Source organism: Aphis gossypii, chromosome 2 (assembly GCF_020184175.1).
Source record: "Aphis gossypii isolate Hap1 chromosome 2, ASM2018417v2, whole genome shotgun sequence".
NCBI classification, from domain to species: Eukaryota; Metazoa; Arthropoda; class Insecta; order Hemiptera; family Aphididae; genus Aphis; species Aphis gossypii.
This window is the reverse complement of record NC_065531.1, coordinates 28,445,125-28,466,960: the sequence shown is the minus strand read 5'-3', so window position 1 is coordinate 28,466,960 and position 21,836 is coordinate 28,445,125. Positions and strand designations below refer to the sequence as shown.

General features: G+C 34.0%; 1 protein-coding gene across 1 annotated transcript; it reads left to right on the top strand.

The window, feature by feature from the left end:
* The first annotated feature begins 11,233 nt into the window (after positions 1-11,233).
* LOC114127089 (zinc finger protein Elbow-like) lies at positions 11,234-21,293 on the top strand. Its single transcript, XM_027991222.2, has 2 exons — positions 11,234-11,650; positions 19,124-21,293. Exons 1-2 carry the CDS (start codon positions 11,591-11,593, stop codon positions 20,555-20,557), a joined length of 1,494 nt encoding a protein of 497 aa, XP_027847023.2. The 5' UTR covers positions 11,234-11,590; the 3' UTR covers positions 20,558-21,293.
* Positions 21,294-21,836: the final 543 nt, after the last annotated feature.

Sequence of the window (21,836 nt, the reverse complement as noted above, 5' to 3'; positions counted from 1 at the left end):
ATATGTTACAAGGAAACGGAAAAATACTATGTATGTTATATAGTGTATACTCGTATGTAGAATGTGAATGCGCTCTCGATCTTTTTACGACCATCCGTGGTTATTTGATACTGGTGTATGTAATAATATATAACCATAGATATAGGTGGATAATATACTTGTAAGTACATGTACCTATGTAACTTTGGTACGTCACGCGTAGATCGATCTTGCTGCAGAATACATAGCATTACACCAGTGTTTCTTCGACAGTACCCCTACAATACTAACGCTTATGAGTTATTCCCTTTTTTCTTGATTTAAATGATTTGTATTAAGCACCTATTAAGTAACTTACAATAAGCATAATACATATTGTAACCAGTAGAAATTTTTGAAACATTTATTATAGGTAACAACCGTCAGTGACTAGTGACTATACCAATTTGAATCTGTTTTAACCCACCTAACCTATAATAGAATAAAACTAACGTACTAGGTATACCTATCAAATCATTTTATTTTTAAAATTAAACGATTCGGTAGACTGGAAACTGTAATGAAACGTCTTCCAAAGTCAAAGCTTATACTTATATATATAGCTATATGCTATTAAAATATTTTATGTGGAAATGATTTTATTTATGTGATGAGTCGGACAAGTTCGCGTAAGGTCGAATGCGTTTCTATCAGTAACTCTGATTGAATGATTATAGAAATCCTATAATTATTATTGAAACACAGACGTCAATCGATTAATAAGTCGTGGGTACTGTTGCGCGGATTGCCTATAATTTGTGTGGTATAGAGTGTTCGGGTGTAATAAAATTTAACTTGACTTTTCAGATGTCTTATATTAACTCCTCAGTACTTACTCAATCTTGATGTACCAATTGGAAATTAGATCGAGCGGACGCCGACGGGACGTGATCGCGCACGTTATCGGAACACGATTGATTGCTATGGATGTTGTATACCTACCTGAAAAATAAAAATATACATATCAGCGTGTTGTTTTTTTTTTGTACTTTCTATATAATATGTTTAATTTATTATAATATAAATGTATACGGCAAAACATTACGGACTGAAACGTGTATAATATGGCGTAGGTATATATTTTACGCTATATCAGACGACGTCTTGTTGGAGCTGTTCAATTTATATTTTATACGAACTCGCGTATACAATATAATTAATAACGTACATTACGGATTGAGAGATCGAACGTTTTCGATACGGAGAGCACAAACGACGGTAATTAGACTTATAAATCAGTGGTGGCCGCTCGACGTGGAAAGTGACCGAACACCTTTTTCTATACGGTTCGGTTAATTATTATTATTATTTAGACGATACCGATCAGCCGTTTCGTATGCTCACATATGTAATATATTATATTAAATGTTCACATGATAATTTACTTACCTACGATCAGCCGTGCATTATATGTTTTATGCACTCCATAACAGTTAAAGAGACAACACACCTCATCGTGACGAGCACATTATTAACATTTACATTATACCTAGGTAGTAGGTACATAATATTATAATAATGTGGTGGCGTGCAGTCGTGGTTCCGGTTTTTTACACAGACACCACTAAATTTTAGTGACGAAAACACGACGACGATTGTTCACGAGATAAGGCGAACGTTTTATATGGACAATATTAATAATAGGCGTAATATTCTGTGCGATGTAATAGTATGTTTTTTCGTACAACGATGATCCTTCATGTAACATACCTAATACCTATTAATACATTTCATTAAGTATAAACTACAATATATTTGCCACGGAAAGTTTTTAAGAATTATGAAAAATGTAACGTTCCTCAATATTCAATAGCTTTCTTGTTTTAAATTTCAGTGTGACCTTTTTAATAAGTAGTCTTTAAAACAAACACATACATTTTCATTAAAATAATTCTATCGACTATAATATATTATTATAATATTATAGTAATCGCACGTATTCTAGAGTTCTGATTTAATTAGTTAATCCACCGTTGTAACTTGTAACGCCAGATTATTTAACCTTAAATGTAAGCTTTTAAATATAATGGCTACTCAGAAATTTTTATTTTTTTGTATTTGATTTTAAACTTTTAACAACTTAACAACTCGTACGTGCAATATTTTCAATAGCTTAGAATTATTTTAACGAATTGTTTACGACAAGTATAATAACGAATTTTATGAACTATAATAATATAATTTAAACGTTTTCAATTCACAGAAAACAATCGGTACCTACTGCTTTTTAACGAAAAACTATAAGATATTTTATTATCGAAATCCTCCTGCGACGTCACTGCCAGTTTTTAAGCTATAATAAGCACTATAACCATTATTGCTAATAAGTGACAATATACGAATAACAAATAATTCATGACACGTGATCGTGATCCGATTTGTATACTGTATTAATGTATTATACACACCAACACACCTACGACCGTCTATATAATACTATAAAATATACCTATCGTTAATGGTATTAGAATATGGAACGTGTACGTTCATTAGGATATACAACTTGCGTGTAAATACGCAGTTTCGTCACGATAATAATTGTCCGTCCCACGAGTTTCATTTTATTTTTTATATAGATAATCACACAAAACGACGATTATAATAATATATTATATTACATACAATATTAAATATTTAATTGTTATTGCAATTTACAGCAATACGTTGTATGGGAAGTTAATATCAAAAATCAATAATAACTATTATTTTCGGACACACGAACATCGTATAGTTGAAATGCAGAGTATACATTTTTGATACAACCCACCATTTTCTTTTAAGTGTACTTGTGTAACATATTATATGAAATAATATCCACATTATATGAACCAGTGGCATAAAAGTGGTTGATTTCCCTTAACCTCGTCCACAATTAAATAAATTATAGAATCTCTCACCTGTTGAAATTACGTTACCTAGATTCATATTGCGTTTTAGATTAATGTATGAGCAGAAATTATTATATGCAAACCGTTTTCGAACATTCGATGTAACGTCCTGTCGTGTTTAGATTTTATATGCCATACATGTTGTAATACATTTTATACTTAAGTTATTGTCATTGTATGTTTAGATATATTCGTCACGTAAAGTCGTTTCCGAAGTGTGACCATAAGTCTGCAATTCCGGAAACCAAATGATAATCTGTCACCATCTCAATCGTCTTTTAATAAAAATAAAAATTCTACAAACGCACCAGTATGAATACATTATATTATGTATGTTGTATATAAATATGTTTCTATATTAGTATTTGGTAAAGATTGAATTTTGCAATATATTTTATAATCCATAAATTTTATTATAAACAAGCCAATACGACCTTGTTCTGCTGTACAATATTATGATGTTCATTAAAAAATAAGACAAGATTTGAACGCTTAACAAAATGTTATATGTTTAATGTTTATGAAATAACTACCTATGACGCTATGCGATATTTATTTATTTTGAATTCGGTCAATGGTCGGTTCGTCCATATATCGCGTCTACGATCACACATGATGATAATATGGTGTCTTTCATGAGAACATAAGTTTTGAATCAGATACTTTCCAAAATGTCAAACTATATTATATCTACCATCTATATACAGTAATTTTATACTAAACGTGTTTTTTGTACTCAACATTAATTATATTCCTTATAAATGTGCATAAAAGGTGGATGAATTATAGCTGGTTAGATAAGCCGTATTAAGCACACACATTGATTTTATCGCGTATTAATTAAACAGCGATTTCAAAGACCCAATCGATATTTATTCGCAATAATATGATATAAAAATACAAAAATATGTATAGTAGGTACATTATTTGTTTATATCACAGTATAATGTTATACGTATACAAGTAATGATCATTAAATATATATGCCTATAGGAATCGAAACATACATTCGCAAACAAAAAAATATTATAATATTATTTAATGGGAACTAATGAATACGTTATTCGTTATCCTGCAACATATAAAACAATAATATTATGTATATAGCATTTAACAGCGTGATCGTAAAGCATTGAAGTTTTAAATGGTATAGTGAGGTTGTAAAAAAATTTAAAAATAACACGTGTTAGGGTGACATTTTGGTAGGAGGAACGAGGAATCATATTACACAGATTAACTAATACCAGAATATGTTTAGTTATAAGTTATAACTAATAAATTATTTAGTTATAACAGTTTTTATAGCCATAATAATATATTATTATATCATAATTATTGCACCATCGAACAACCGATCTCAGAGTCTGTTACCCGTCATCGTTATATGGCACGCCAAGTATAGACCGTGCGCCAGGCTGTTGCTGTTGATTTGAATCGATTTTTTTTTATGTTTTTTTTAAAAAAAAAGTGTAAAATGTAAATTATTACGCTTACTGTTGGTCCGGTTTAGCTGGGGTAGAGGAGAGGATTCGGCGGCCATTCAACGAGTGGGTTAAGGAAATCGCATCACGATAGATGTCTAAATTAAACGATGGCCATGCATAGGTGTATATAATATGTATATGGGTATACCGAAAATAGTTATATTTTATGCAATTAAACGATTTCGGTGCGAGTAAAAACGGGTTTTTCGGGCAACAGAATCGCTTCGTTTTTCTCTTTTCGAAAAAACACACACTACCTCAAAACTGGTAATTTCTTCTTCTCTCTCAAAACACACACTTACTATCCATCTCGAGAGCAGTTTTCTATACACGCTGCACACGCGGACCATTAATCTTAACGAATGCTGGGCGGTAATAGGTGAGGGGTGTAGTGTACAGGCAGGTATATATACGTGCACAACTCACACACGGAGCCTCGTTGATTGTAATCGAACACGCGAGAAACCGATACAAATCGAACACGGTGAACGACGATGACGATGACGACAGAGGAAGACCTCCTCAACAGCGTTGTCGTCGGTGTTAAATCATTGTTTTTACGATTATACTCGGTGCGAGTCCCAATAATAATGACTGTACAGCGATATAATCGGCGTTTTTACGACATTGGGCGGCTTGTAAACATTTTGTGAAATAGAATATATCTATATATACATATAATATGAAAAAAAAAAAAGAAAAAACTAACGAGAAACGATGAAATGTATGCATCTTGATTGGAACACGGACAGAGAGTAGTCGTGCGATTAACGCGATTTACATAATGGCTGCATATATAGGTACATAATGTAGGTAGGTATATTATATTATTAGGTATACGTGGCGCAGGAACCGGCGACGGCTACGACAACGACAACGGCGATAATAATCGTGAGAATTAATTGTGTATAAATTGTAATTTCGATTTTAATAGCGTGTGGGGCCTTTTTATTTTTATTACGTGCAGCTGAACTGTATACGCTGTGTATACGTGAAAGGTGGTGTTTTGATGGGTCCGGTAAACGACTGCTCAATTTAAACCGATGGGGTTATAAAAAAAAAAATTAAGTACCTGCGTTGTACATATATAATATTTATATTATATGCGACAAACCCAACAACGATTGGTGAACAGTAAACGTAAATTATATATACATATAAAAATACGATCTCGTTTAGTCACTAATGAAAGTCATATATTTGAAAACAAAACAAAAATAGACTTTTACTGCTTGTGATGTGCTGTGACGCTGTATTTACGGTTCTACAGGCAGGAGTTTATTATCGTAGTTAAACCTCCAATTTTTATTATTCTTCCATTTTAATTTTACTCGCGGTCCATGGATTCGTTTGTTATTGAGTCGTTAAAATCTTCAATCCGATGAGATCCCTGCCGAACGCGCGAGTTACATAACGTCGATTTAATAGTTAACAATATTATTATTGTTTCAGGAACATCTTCTGTCTACTGCTATAATACATGTATACGTACAGTCGCGGTGGGAAAATTGAAATGTTCCTATTGTATTATAGTCTGTTTGGCACGTCCAGCGGAAATATAGAGTTTTTCTTCCCATTGTCAATATTTTAGTTAGTTTAAATATTCAAATGATTTATTGATTTATGTGACTGAAGACTGAAGTGAACACTTTTATTTCTTGTTTTATTTTTTCATATTGATATTACTACAGTCTACAGTACATATTATACTGTAATAATAATAGACATGTTGTGAGTTAATATCTATGTGTTTCCATAATATATTTTAATGTTATACTGTGCGTCTGTAAAGTTGTATACTTCAGTGTTTGGCCCTAATGACAGCATAAGACACTAACAAATGACAAATACTATAGTAATTGGTAATATTATTATATTGCACATATTTAGAGTTATAATATACAGAGCCGTCTTAAGCTTTGCAGGGTCTCATGGGCACCCGGAACTTAAGAGACCCTTTTAGTAGGCCTGCACAAGTTGAATAAAAACATTTAAAGTTTATTTAATATGGATTACTTTATTAATTAAAAACTATTTTACAGAATTTAGAAATATTTTTTTATAGATGGTTGTATTAAATATTAATACGTTACAGCTTACAATTTAAAATTGTAATTTAGATTATTCGGGGCCCTCATTTGGCTGGGGGCCCTAGGCACGTTCCCCACATGCCTATAGGGTAAAAACGGAACTGACAATATATATCTCAAATATTAAGGTAAACTCAAACTTTATAATGCACTGTGATGAGGTGTGGATGTAGGTAATGTTTTCCCAAAGCATCAGAAATTCCGAAAATTAAACTTGTGTGTGTTTTACCATAAGTAGGTACACAGTATTATCAAAAAAATAAGAATGTGACGTCTTACGAGTAAATTATAAAATATAAATTCACTTTTTGCATAGATATGCATGACAATGATTAATGGAAATATTTATAAACTTAAGCTATTTATTATTGTGATGCATACTATATACTTCATAAATCGCATGGTGATGTTTTTACCCCATTTCCGTACATAAAACTAAATTTATCCTACTTTTTAAAAAACACATGTCAACAGGCCAAGTAAAAATATAAGTATAATAATGTTTATGAAACATTAAGTTGATGCATGGTAAATATATAATAATAATTATACAATGTAACTACATAATGTGGTGTATGTTTAATATACGACCAGGAATTTACGATCACGTGCCCGATACTGACTACGGAGTATTAAGTCGAGTTCATAGCTAAGTCGTTTGTCATGTCGTGTCTAAAAGTTTAGCTTGGCCTAACCCTGAAAATTTCCGGTAGTACATGGTTTATAAATGACACCATGATTACAAAATCTAATCAGAATATGATGAAAGACACATAACATGACACGGTTGATAATTCGGTTTTATTATAGACACCTAATAGGTAATATAACTAGAAACACGGATATTATTGCACTGCAAATCGGCTTTTGTCGTCGAGACGATTCTGGCGAGGATTATTCTAAAACAAAATGATGTTCCCATTACGATTATAATATTATTAGTTGGTATATTTTGTAGTGAAAAGTATTCAAATGATTTTTCAAAATAATATCGTACAATTTGCAATATCTAATTGAAAAATGTAATACGTTATAGCTCGTAAATAGTTCCCACGTACCTACGATGTAGTGTCATTATTATTATATATCATATAATAATGGTGTATAATTGGATGTAATTATATTGTGCGCGTGCGTATCGTTATATTTATTTCAACGACCCAACGGCCAACAACCGTATAATAATAATACAAGACACATAAAATATGAATTATTGATACACATACGCAAGGAGGAATACACCTGGACGAAGGTGCAAAATGTGTTCAAGATTGGTTGAGTTGCCTCCCCACAAAAACCGCGCGATTATCCTTCCGTGGAATTAACATAATATACGTGTATACCACGTAATGACCCCTGCTCTCACATAGTAATAATAATATTTTGTTCACCGCAAAACCAACATGAGATAAATTATTAAAACGACTGACAAAATAAGTCGGAATTACACAGCTGTCTGCAGATTTAGTATACAAACAATTAACATATTGTAGGTAACTAAAAATACTTACAATATGTACCTACAAAATTCACTTATTATTCACATTCGATATTTGAGCATGTTTGAAGACAAATATTATTCTAAGAAAATTAAAATTGTAACCGCAATCGTATTATAACAAAGTTATCATTTAATATCATTAAATATAATTTAATAATATCGTCAAGGAACGATCATAATCTTATACAGTCTAAAAATAAAAATAAACGTACCTAGGTATATGATTTAAATGAATATAAAAACTTTACTTTTTAATATGTTAAAGTTAATTTATAATATTATTTTATACCTATGTAAAATACGTTGATAGCAAATACTATCAATTTAAATTATTATTATTATTAGGTATTTATTATTCGTTTATAATTAAACCTATATATTCTAAGCTTATGCGTATTGTATATTATTTTTGCGAAATAATATCGAACTTAAATTCGTATCATACGTTTTGAACGTCGCGACAAACGGTCGTAGTATATTCGCCGACCTGACGGCATAAAACATTATTGGCCGACCAACGAAATAATCTCGGTTTCTTTCGATTTATTATAAGAAGCGCCGCGCGTGGTCGTTCCAACACAGTACGCAGCGAGCGTTAAACGGACCGAACCAGTTTCGGACGATTTCTAACCACATTATCGCCGTCGGGTCGACATTCGTACATTGTGTCGTCGACTGCTGCCGAGACGTACATGCACGCATAATATAGCATATTATACCATTGTGTTGTCGTACATAATAGTATATATTATACACTCCGAATTGACGGTGAAACAGTTGGGCCCCGAGCCCAGATAATGTGTATGTATATATTCACAGACGTGTGCCAAAAACAACTTTTGAAGGCGTTTATATCGTTTAGACTCACTGCTATTATTATTATCATTGCTTTCCTTCCGTTCCGACGAAATTAATACACTCCACTCTATTTAAATTGAAGGTTTTCTTATTGTTATAATGTTGTACACGTTTTAATAATAAACTTTACAGGCAGGTACCAACCGAATTGGCAGAAATCCTAGAGACGAACACGATCGGTCAACCGAGCGTGTTAGGGTAAAATTCGATCGCCTAATCGGTTAAGGGGTGGCGATTTCAGGCCAAGTAATCCTGTTCGTCCAGACCATATTTTCTGTCAATACCTTCAAGTATAGGAGAAACAAGTGAACCTCTTAAACTTTTAAAAAGTGTTATAACAATTTATACTAGTTATTATAATATTGTTTTTTAATAAATGACAATTTATTGCTATCCTACACAAGGCACAACGCTATAAGTTATTATTTTTTAAATTAATACCGAATATCTTATACTTATACAAATAAATGATTTATATAGTCATCAGTCATTAAACTGAATTTTTTGGTATTCTAAAGAGCCATTTATTTTTTTGAGAACTCGTATATTTTATATTTGTCGAATAACAAAGAGGTTCTAACTAAATCATGTTTTACATTCTTTGATTGATATTATATATCCGTAACACCAAAAACTCAAAACAAATGTAATAGTGTAAAAACGAAATTTTTCAAATACATAAAAAGCAGTTAATATTTCGAGAAAAAACATTTTTATGAGAAAAATTGTATAATTACATCAAATTTACAGCGAAGAAAGAACAGACATAATTTAATTATAGTGTTAATTTAAACACTCAATTTTAGAAATCGACTTCATCAACTGGTACAAAACTGGGGTCTCTATTTGGTACACAACAAGATCAAAATCTTCTCTATACAATATAATTTAGCACTTGTATATTATTATGTACCACTCCGACACCGCCTCACCGGTCTCCGCCATATCGTATTATTTTGTTTTTCACTTTATAAATTATAATTATTTATTACTACTTTAAAAACCCGCATATATTATTGTATAATACCTACTGATATTTTGCACAAAACAATTTTATTGCAAAATGTCATCGTAACATTTTGGACTCTAATTTTTATTAGACGCAAAAAAGTGAAATCTGGACAATAAATTCTAGCAGAATTTATAAATTATGCGCATATGGAATTTAATATAAAAATATTGTTGACTTTTATTTCCATTTGAGTGATATAATATGTGTACAGGTTGATAACAATAATTATTAGTATTTATTATTTGTTTTTAATTTGAAGATTACATCGATAATATCTACATGTTCCTGAAATATATTTATAATGATCTACCTAGCCATTGCTTAAGCGGTTGTATGAAACCAAAATTTACTTACTTGTTACTACAATATTATATTATGCAGTTACAGCCAAATATCATTCATACGTTTGTTGACTAGCTCATAGGATTTTTGTCACGACTCAGCATCGTTTGAAATCAATTTTTAGCATCACTTTTATTGTACACCGTAAAAATATTTTATCGTTACTTCGGAAACCTACAGACACTTCGTTATATACAGACAATTTAAAAAAAATAAGTTTCTATCTCGATAAACATAATTTATTTGTTGATACGTAGCAATTATATAATTTTATAACCTGCATATACAAACATAATTCAAGTCATCAAATAAACGCTTAGATTATAAGGTTAGGTTAGAATGTAATTAGAAGGGTTAGGTTAGGTTAATATAATATGCTAGTGTTCTCCATTAAAATGTACAATATTTAACTATACCTATAAGTACTATTTCTCGTATAATATGAGTTACTAATCAACCTCAAATTTTAATGTATAAATATGTAATCTAAACATAACTGTAGCGAGTAACCTAGTAGTATATTTTGACGTCCTACCGTTAAATCGAAGTTTCTTCGCCTAAATCTCTAGTTCGTTTTAACATAATATTCATCAGAGCTATAGAATCGCGCAACCCTTCGAACCGCGGCCTATTATAATTTAGTGCCTGATATAATAATATCGCTCATTAATATAAAATGGTATTTCAACAAACCCGAACGTTCTCAGCTATAAACGGACTTACGGATTTGTCGAAACCGTGTAATATAATATATTATAATACTACAGAACACCAGATTTTGCAGGTATTACGCCCCCTCGTGCGATTTTCTCGCTACTCTCACTCGCAACACCGCCGTAGCGTTATACCGCACCCACCACCCTCATAATATACACCGTCGGATTTTGACTCCGCCGCGGTTTATGTGGCGGTCGCAACGCTCAGCGGTCGTATTGAAAATCGTCCGCGACCGTTCGCGCAAAGTGATTTGTCGCGCGCGCGCCCTCGTCCGACGGTAGACGGAGCCACCGTCCGGTGACTGTTTTTTACGGACGACGTTAGCGCGCCGTCAGTCCGCCGCCGCCGCCGCACTCGTGCTACACCGACCTCAGCGGCAGTGCACCATCGAACGTCGTCAGTGTTTGACGTCCGTCCGCGCAACCGTACGCCGCTTCTGTCGTTTCGCCGCGACCGTATATACTGTAAAATATCATAATTATTACTTAGTGTGTTTGTGCGGTTCCACGCCCGTCGGTCGTAATAAATTCTTTCCGATTTTTTTTTTAATTTTTCCAAACGTTTATAACGGAAATACATTTTTTTATTATTATTATTTTACCCGGTGTTCCGTATTATTTTCACCCGCCTAGTGTAAAACGCCGGATCCGACACTCGAGTGTGCATGTGCAGTGCGAACCATGATCATGAGTAACGAAAACCAATACCTGAGACCGGATTATTTAACTCCCTTGCCGTCGGTAAGTGCAACATTATTTTATTATATTATTATTATTTATGCCCACCGAAAAATATTAGATTTTTTTCAATTTCGATTTTTTATCGTATTGAAGTCAAAATAGTCTTAGTTCGAACTAGCTGAATTAAATTCGGAGTACTATTTAAATATATTATAAACATTTAAAACTTTAAATATGTTCAAATGTCAAGACACATTTTTATTAAAACACGTTAACTATAGAAATATAAAAAAATAAAAACAATTATTACATCGTACATGTGATTAAAAACTGAATATATCTAAATAAAATCGAATCAGTGATTTTTAACTATTTTATTAATGTTGGGACTAAAATTTATGAATTTTTAATGACTTGTTGAAAATTGATATACAAAAGTCCGATCACATAACGATTCTAATCTGTTGTGCAATGCAAAAAAAAAAAGTAAAAATTAAAGTAAATCCCGTATATAAAATATTATATTATTATACTGATGGATTGTAATATTACTATTGCAACCAATCAAAACCAACATGCGTAGGTACTCGGTCAAATAAATCTGACGTGGAATTTTCTGTCAGAATTTGCGTTGGTGGTAATGCTAATACTATAAATAATCTTCTTTATTATAGTTAGTCAAATCAAAAGTTAACTTTTAAAAACAGCGAAGAAATAATTGACAACTGTATATTTAAAAAAAAATGCAAATACGCATTACACAACATTGCGACGGTAACGATAATGTTTTCATTTAAACGACTTAAAAGCGACGAATCTCTGAGAATTTCTATCTATACACTATGTAAAGCGATCGAGCATCAAAATCGTTTGATCGGAAAGCCATGAAAATAAAATAAAAAGAAAAGGAGGACGTTAACCCCCTGCGGATACAACGACGATAATAATAACAATACGCGTTGAGTTGGTTGTGCATGGCAGGACGAGGGGAAAATACTGCCGCCGGAGCTATCTAACTCGACACTTGATTTATTCTCGAAGACTCGTGTGCAATATTGATTTGACGTGTCACATAATAACAATAAAAACAATAATAATATATCAAACAAAACGCGTACACCAGGAGTACGAAAGCAAAATAAAAAAAAAAAAAAAATTAAAAATCAATCCACGACTTTGCCATATTATTATAAACATTATAATATATAGTTTAACATACAATAAATATTATAGGATACGTCCTTATAATAGTATTATACACCTACGTCTTCTATAACGGCTCACGTCTTCGCCAAATATAATAATATTATATCGCCGCTGCGAGAAATTGTATTTGAGCGCCGGCGGCAAATCGATTACGGTACGGCCCGGGCGCGAGCGTGTGTGTTCAATAATGACACGCGGAGGGGAAGAATATATTTTTTTTACCACCCCTGTCGTCAGTTCGTTAATGGTTTTCTACCCGCTCGTCGCAGAGAAGTGCTTGTCGTTGTCGTCGTTTTTGATGTCTACACACGCGCGCCTAGTGGCTTATTACATGACTTTGACGTGTCGACGGGTGGCGGTAAAGTCTTACGATCGACGGGAAAATGGATAGGAGGAAGTTCGAGCGGAAAACGATTTGAAACGAGAGGTGTGCACACCCATCAACCTGCATACATATATATATATATATGTTGTTAGCCACCGAGATTAAACAGACGCGTGCGTGTATTATATTACACGATAATATGAAATATAATAATTCTGACGGCCTATTTATCCAGTTCGTCGACGGGTTTACCGCGACTGAAGCGTGGATAAGACTGTATTAATGACATCGAATACGTACGCCGTGCTGTAATAATTTGTATTGATACATTTAATATATTATTTCGATCGGTGTATTATAGGTGTGTAATTTTCCTTACAGTTAGTTCTAGGCGTAGGGATGGAAAATGAGAATTGATGATAATATTATAATATTAAAATAAAAATGTTTTCTCTTCGACTGGGTTTTTACTGGTATAATCGTTGTCGAATTAGTATTTGTCATTATACAATTTTCCTCTATAAAACTGCATGGTTCGAGAAAAAAAATGTATCTAAACTAGATTCGAATTCCATATAAAAAAATAGCGTGTTGAAAAGGTTAAAATTTACGTTAGCTGAAAGTACCGTGTTCATACCTATCCATGTTATAATATAATAAAATATTATGAATACCGCGCCCAAACGTTGACGGTTTAATTTTTTTTTTTTACCTCTGACTTAAAACTGCATTTTATTATTATTATTAGTCGTAAGTTATTACCATAGATAAATTTATATTTATGGACGGCGATGCATGTCTTAATGTCTGTACTTTGTACAATTATTTCACTATATTATATTCCGATTGATGCAGTCGTTCACGTTGACGCGCTATAACTTTAATTGGGAGTTGGTCTTTAAATTTATCTTGACACGGCGGCACGGGATTTATAACAGAGATACCTGCAATATTTCTTTTATTGCACAGCTCGGATAACTAGTTTTCTGCGCGTTATTATTTTACTTTTTACACACTTAATTATAATATACAAAATATAATAGCCCGACTTTTATTCGTTACGATCCCGTGCCAGGAGTACGGAGGTACAAATTATTATAATGTATATATACTATAAACATGGCGACGAGTAATAGTTTATTCTAAAAGCATTCGCCCGAGTACATAATAATATATTATAGTGCCGATAAAATATTATTTACGACGTGTATATATCTGTTTCATCATTATAGTATAATGCGTCCAGCGAGCCGTAACACTGTGATGATCGGTCGTTCGAGACGGACTTGCAGTGCTCCTCTGAACGGCATGCATATTATAACGTTATAATTTGTCGATATCATAATATTATATTAACCGGACGTGCGCTAATTTATTGCACATCACTCGACACAAGCGTGTTTATTATGCACATCCGAGCATTGCAAGACACTGATAATCTGCATATTATAATAAACGTTTTGTATACATATATTATACAAGAGCAATAATAAACTCGATAAATGTCCGTTATTCGTTAGTCCAATATTAATTTTTTTTTACACTGCAAAAAATAAACGAAATTCAAATTCTTTTTTTAAATAGGGAAATTTATAATATAATAGTTTATGATATTACCTTTATTATATAAGTTAGTCTCGTAATTTTATTTTAAAAAATCGAAGTAGACGTTAAAAATCCAATTCAATATCCACATATCGGGATTTATCTTCTTATTATTTTTTTAACAAGACTAAGATAGTAGAGTATAAGTATGTATCTAGTGCCTTGACTAAAATAAAATATACTAGTACTTGATAGGTACTATATAAGCAAGTCTATACAAAACTAGGTATAATGTAATATTAATTTTTTTTTAAACTAATACGACTTAAAATACATCATAACTTTGTTATAACCACTAGTAAACTGTAATAGCGTTAAGGATAGGTTAGATAGATATTTATTATTTTGTTAAACCTACGCGCACGATAATATTTTTTTTTTAATAATTGAGTTTTTGGGTTTTTTTTCTTTTAATTTAATAGCGTACAGGTGTTGCAGTATAACGATGAGTATAATAATTTATCAACTTATACAAAGCTGTTTGCTGAGGTGACATTTATAGCTGTTCCTCAGATATTATTGGCAGACTGTGGGGTCGATTGTACTCGACAAAAAGGTTTAAACTGTTAAAAACATAAGACGTGTGATGTGTGATGCCCGCGCAAAGAAAATACTGAATTTGCGACCGTCGCCTACCTACAAATTTATCGTCGTGCGTTTCTAAAATAATATGTTTTGTATATTTCACTATATTCCTACGAAAATAATAAATAGCAATGCGTAATCGTGCTGTCGACGGACTAACAAAACATTTGAGCGAAGACCGTCACCATTCGTGTACCGGGCTTTAATATTATCGATTATTATCGTTATTATTTTATTTATCTCTTATTATTGGCTTTAACCCGAATCCCGACAATCGTTCGATAATCAACTGACTATTTTTATACCTAGCAAATATTCGCGCAGACACTATTTTCCATGCACATGCTAAACGAAATAAATGGAAAAATCATCGACAACGGACCATAACAACTCTGCCGTAATGTATATTATATTCGGCTCGTTGGCGACACCGCCACCGAAAGCGCAGATATAAAGTATTCGAAGAATTTGCTGTCCAGTATGACGTTCCGAGACGGGATTATATAGATAATTTCCCAAAATACACCCGTTCTACTATGTACATAATATATATATATATAGAAAGAGAGATAAATAGTGACGAAAATCAATCGACATAATCCTCTCAACTCGTTCTCGTCGCCTGCACGTATCGGTTGTACAAGGTAAAATCGTGCACTAAATAGTGCCGTAAAGTAATCACGATAATATAAATGATAAGATACTATAATTCAAGTCAACTAGGCCATTCGGATACCGCCGATTCTGGTACAACTAGTTGCTGTAATACTGGTATATAAACTTTAAAATCGTGTCCCTAAATGCATTAAGTTGGCCTTACCGCCGATGACACTAACCAAACGAATGACTATGATATTTTATTATGTTGACGATAAACGTTGGAAAACATAACTCACACCGGAGTTGTTGATCGGTATACATTTTTACCGGTTATTACGGAATATCTCTACGTTTTTATTTTTATCAGCTTCCATCTTCAACTACACAGTGGCACACATAGAAGAGGGTTAAAGGAAAGGAAATGTCTTATTTGACGAAAAATTATTTTTACTAATATCTTCTCTAATGTATTGTATGTCGTCGACGGTGGCACTACGGCAAAGGAGAGAAAAACAGACATTGAACGAAAGAAATTCCATTCAAACGACTTAATTTACCAACGACGTTATAACTTAAAAATATTTTAGTTGTATCCCGATGATACAACTATCATCATTTTGTTAACTATTATAGTCCGTTTTCTCGTCTCGCATCATAAAATATCTTGTGTTTTTTTTTAACTTGTGCTACGTACGATTCGGATGAACACGCGTTGCACTCACCTGATTCGCTTACATAGTATCACGTATTGGTGACAAAACAATATAACAATCTGAACTATGAAAATTGATCAACGAAGACGGTGTATTAAATGTACATGTAGATTGTAGGTATCTAATGTACCAGCAGATAATACTATTAATATAATACCTACCTGCTCCGAATACTCCGATGATTTTATACTGGTATTATGCGTGTAGTTCACAAACAAATACAAAACACGTGATTGTATATTTGTATTCAATAGTATACATAATATGACAATAAACTTAAATCAAAACATACATATAATTATTAATGTGACTTGTCCAGATGGAGTTAAATTTACACAAACAGTTAATAAACATTATGCATTTCAGCCTAATGGGGACATCAATGATCTGTTCTTTTTTAAAACATGTACTTATCTGTCTATACTTATCCCAAAATCGGATTCGATTCGTCAGTCTCTATACCACAAACCACATATAGGCTTTGCTATGGCATAGTTAACAAAAGTCAAGAGTTATTTCATACTCTAAATTAATATTACATTTTTTAAAAATAAAAATAATTGGCACTATAATAAACCATGCATATTCAAATGTGCACACGGCATACGTTTATTTATTGTATAATATTATAATGCTATATATTGGCATGTTAAAATGCGTTGTATTATTATTTTCTGTTTCTTAAAAAGACAGTCCATCCATCAAATTCGTATATGTAAATATTATTATTTTAATATAATATGTACTTTTCTGATTACACATAACATTTACATCGTCCTGTCGATTGTGTGCAATAAAAATTGATGGAAATTTATCAGATCGTTGCAAATGAACAAATATTTAATACTTTTATCTTGTAAGTCATTTTACAAAATTTTCGCTTGTTTGAAATGTGCGATTCCAATGTTTATATTAAAATTCCATGCGAAGTTTATTACTTATGGAATTTTACAAAATAATAATATGTATATCGTACATTTAATATTAAATATTGTTTAAAATAAATATCAGTTATAAATAAATATTTAATTTTTATTTATAAAATATTTTTTTATAGTAACTAATATTATATGATATAGGTAATTATAATTTAAAAACAATTGTGTATAATTAAACATAGGCGTTAAAGAAGTTATTTAAAAACGCGAAAAAAAATAACCGACATCTGCTAATATATAGATACATAAATATGTATTTACTATAAACATTACCAAAATATAAATATGTATTTCGCTCATTTAACTATAGACTTACCACTATATTTATATATACAGTATTTATTTTTCCTTGAATTTTACATATTAATTGCAGATAAAGACCGATTATACAATTATTATTGTCCGTGTCCCATTTTACAATACTCTGCGATCATATATTTTTTTAAGCCGTTTTGGAAAGTTAGTACCTACAACTGTGATATGGCGGCGTTAATTATTTTTCGTCTGAGGTTCCGTAATCCTTTGATATTATTTCAACGCTGTGGACTTATTTTTGTCACATAAACAATAAAGGTCTTTACTAAATGTGGCATAACGGGTGATAATACAAAATCGGTAAAGTATACATTATCGTGTAAATGGAGAGCACGTGACGCTAACCCATAACCGCATAGAGTTCAAACTGCGAGAACAAACTGAAAAACCACATATTACAGAATCGTAAAATAAAACTGGGACTGGGGGGAGTGGATAATAAAAAAAAATCACTTTTCAATAATACGTGTGCAGTATACGTACGATGATACGATGATTACTGTCGTGCATCGGAGGCTGGCAGATTTTTATGGGTACACACTAAACACAAACATACAGACATAAGGATTACGTATTATTTTGTAGAACGTGTCTTGGGTATGATAATATTATGTGGTTTGTTATTGAAATTTCCAGGCGATATAACACGGTCGGGAATACGATGGTTGAAAACTAGAATAAGCGTAAAGTGTTATGATATAGTACTGTATTTAGTTCAGTCATCGATACGTATATTGTATATTTAATGGGTATGGCATTGAAGAATATAGTACTAAAGAAAATAATATGTTACACAGTATGATGATTAATATTTGTACTTTATAGATCGTTACTGAATAATATAATAAAAAATCAAATAAAAACAGTTTTAAAGGAAATCCATCGAGAATAATATATGATACTATAGAACACCTCCTCTTGTATTAAAAAAATATTTCTCCGTTATAGTTAAAAGTAAAGTATATAATATTATATATATTTTATTACTTTAAATAAAAACCTAAAAAAAAACCACTGAATGTCTTAGGGATTTGATAAATGAACACGTCATAATGTATGAAAAACCAGCAACTCGACGAAAAATGCATTAATTTTTAAATATTATAAGCCAAAGGTACATTTATACATTTTTCAAACACACCTAGGTGACGAATTACCCTATAGGTTATGAGTTATTGACCCGATAGTGCAAAAGAGATCTTTCCATTTAGATTTTCAATAACGTTTTATTTTTTTCTGATTACAGTTGGACGCCAAGAACAGTCCACTGGCGCTGTTGGCGCAGACATGCAGTCAGATCGGATCTGACGCACCGGCGCCGCAGAACGGCAAGACAAACTCCGACAAGATCGGTAACCATCACAAGAAGACGTCGTCTTCGCTGTCTTCGACGTCGTCGTCGTCTTCCGACCACGGAGGTGGCGGCGGCGGAAGTGGCGGTGGCCGAGACAAGCGCTCGCCGTCGCTATCGTCGTCGTCGTCGTCGTCCTGTTCGAACAGCGGTTCGCCGCCCGGTCGCACGTCGGTCGTCCACAATCACCTGCAGCCAGCCACGATCACCCCCGTCACCACCACGGCCCGGTCGAGTTTCAAACCGTACGAATCGTGCGTCCTGCGGCCGGCCGCCGAAGTGGCCGCAGCCGCAGCCGCCGCCGCCTCCGCCGCCACAGCCAACGCCACGTCGATCAGCCTGGACGCGACCATAAGGAGAGCGACGCCCGTGGCCATCAGTGGCGGCGGCGGTGACAGGTGCAGCAGCAAAGAGAGCGCTTCGAGTCGCAAGTCACCGGCCGAGGACGCGGCCGCGGCCGGTAGAAAACACGGCGAACAATCGCACCACAAACATTCGTCGTCGTCGGCCGCTTCGGTGGCCGCTCTGATGGCGGCCGCCGGTTACCCGTCGGCGCACCACCACCCGCAACTGCCGGCGCACCCACATCACCATCACCACATGGCGGCGTTGGGCGGCTCGCCCCTCATGAGCCCCTATTTCAGATCGGGCGCGGGGGCGCCGCCACTGCCGTGCCGCGACCCGTACTGCGCGGGCTGCCAGCTGGCCGCTCACCTGGCCGCCGGCAAACAGCCGCCGCAACCGGCGGTCACGTGCCCGGCCGGTTGCACGCAATGCGACGCCAGCCCGAAGACGGTGGCCGCCGCAGCCGCCGCCGCCGCGGCCGCTCACCACCATCACCAGCAGTCGGCCGCCCACCACCAACACCAGCAGCAGCACCAGCACCACACGATGGCCGCGGCGTACGCTCACGCCCAGCTGGCCGCTCTGGCCGCGGCCGCCAGCCAATTGCCGTACGTGTGTTCGTGGATGGGCGCCGACCTGCCGTCGTACTGCGGCAAGCGGTTCGGCACTTCCGACGAGCTGCTCCAACACCTGCGCACGCACACCTCCGACCCGGCGGCCGCGCTTCCGCTGTTGCAGCGTTCGTATCCGACGCCGCCGCTGAGCCCGTCGGCCGCCGCGGCCGTCAGCCGCTACCACCCGTACGCTTCCGGTAAACATCACTCGCCGTACGGTTTCCCGTCCGGTTACCCGTCCTCGCCGCTGGCCATGCCGCCACATCCGGGCCTGCTGCCGCCGTACTTCCCGGCCGTCGCTTACTCGCCTTACGCCGCGGCCGCCGCCGCAGCCGCCGCCCCGCGACTGGGAACGTCGCCACACACATAACTCGGAAAGTCTTAACGAGATTTGTTAAATGTATTATTATTATTATTATTATAATTATTATTGCGATCGTCGTCGTCGTACCGCTGTTAGTCGCGCGACGAGTGTTGTTAGCCGATTAGCGAAATTTGTTTTAATACTTTTTTTTTTTTATTTTTACGTTATACAGTACGTAATAATAATAATATTATTGTTACGACGGTGTATAACGATAACTGATTGTATACCTACACCAGCTGTTATTAGACTTCAATCGCTGCTTTTTTTTTTTTTTTTTTACTATTATTATACGTTCTAGGTAAGCGTTAATTCTTATTTTTATTTGAACGACAAAATAATTTACTAAAAATTGATAATCGACCCGCTTTTTATCTTTATTTGTTTAATAATAAGTTATTGCGTATAGGAACCTATAAAATATATATTATATATATTTTTTTTATTTTGTTATTGACTACGTTACCTTGTTTTTATTTATTTTATTTTATTTTATTTTTTTTTTTGTTATTCGGTTTTATTATTTCATAATATATTATTATTGTCAGAATTTAAAATCTATATATATTCGATTCGTATATAATATTATAATATAAAATATGTAGTAATAACATAAATTATAATATATTATGAATTTATTGTAAAAATATTAAACTGTGTAACTGTATATTATTATTATATACATCACCCGATTTCATATATTATATATTGTTGAATATAATAATATAATATATATATATAATATTTCTGTTATTTTTTTTTCCTTCGTTCCTGGCCACTTGACGCGATATTATGTCATTACAATGACAATATCGAATATAAATAATAATAGTAATGTTTGACAATACCATCAATGTTTATAAATCATTGTGATGTACTGCAATATTACAGCTGTGTTCTTAGTGTACTACCTATCACACTTTCATTTGGTCGATCGGGAGCAGATCATTATTATTGTTATTGCTACGCTATTACTTGACTGAAAAAAAAGACGGTCTTGGTTTTAACCGAGAAGTTTGGGGTATATACAGTCGACATCCAGACGAGTGATCGCGATTCTCTGTATTATCCCGGGGTAAGACAAGTCAGCTGAACGATTCGAGCACTAATTAACACCATGACACCATTATTTAGTGCTCAATTAGTGCTTTTCAACGGTAACATTTTGTGATTAATACTAATGTCAGGAAAAGAACTTACTTTCCGAGATGTTGATCTTACAATTATTAATAGTAGGTATATAAATAGCATGGTTTATAGCTGATATATATTATAATATATATAT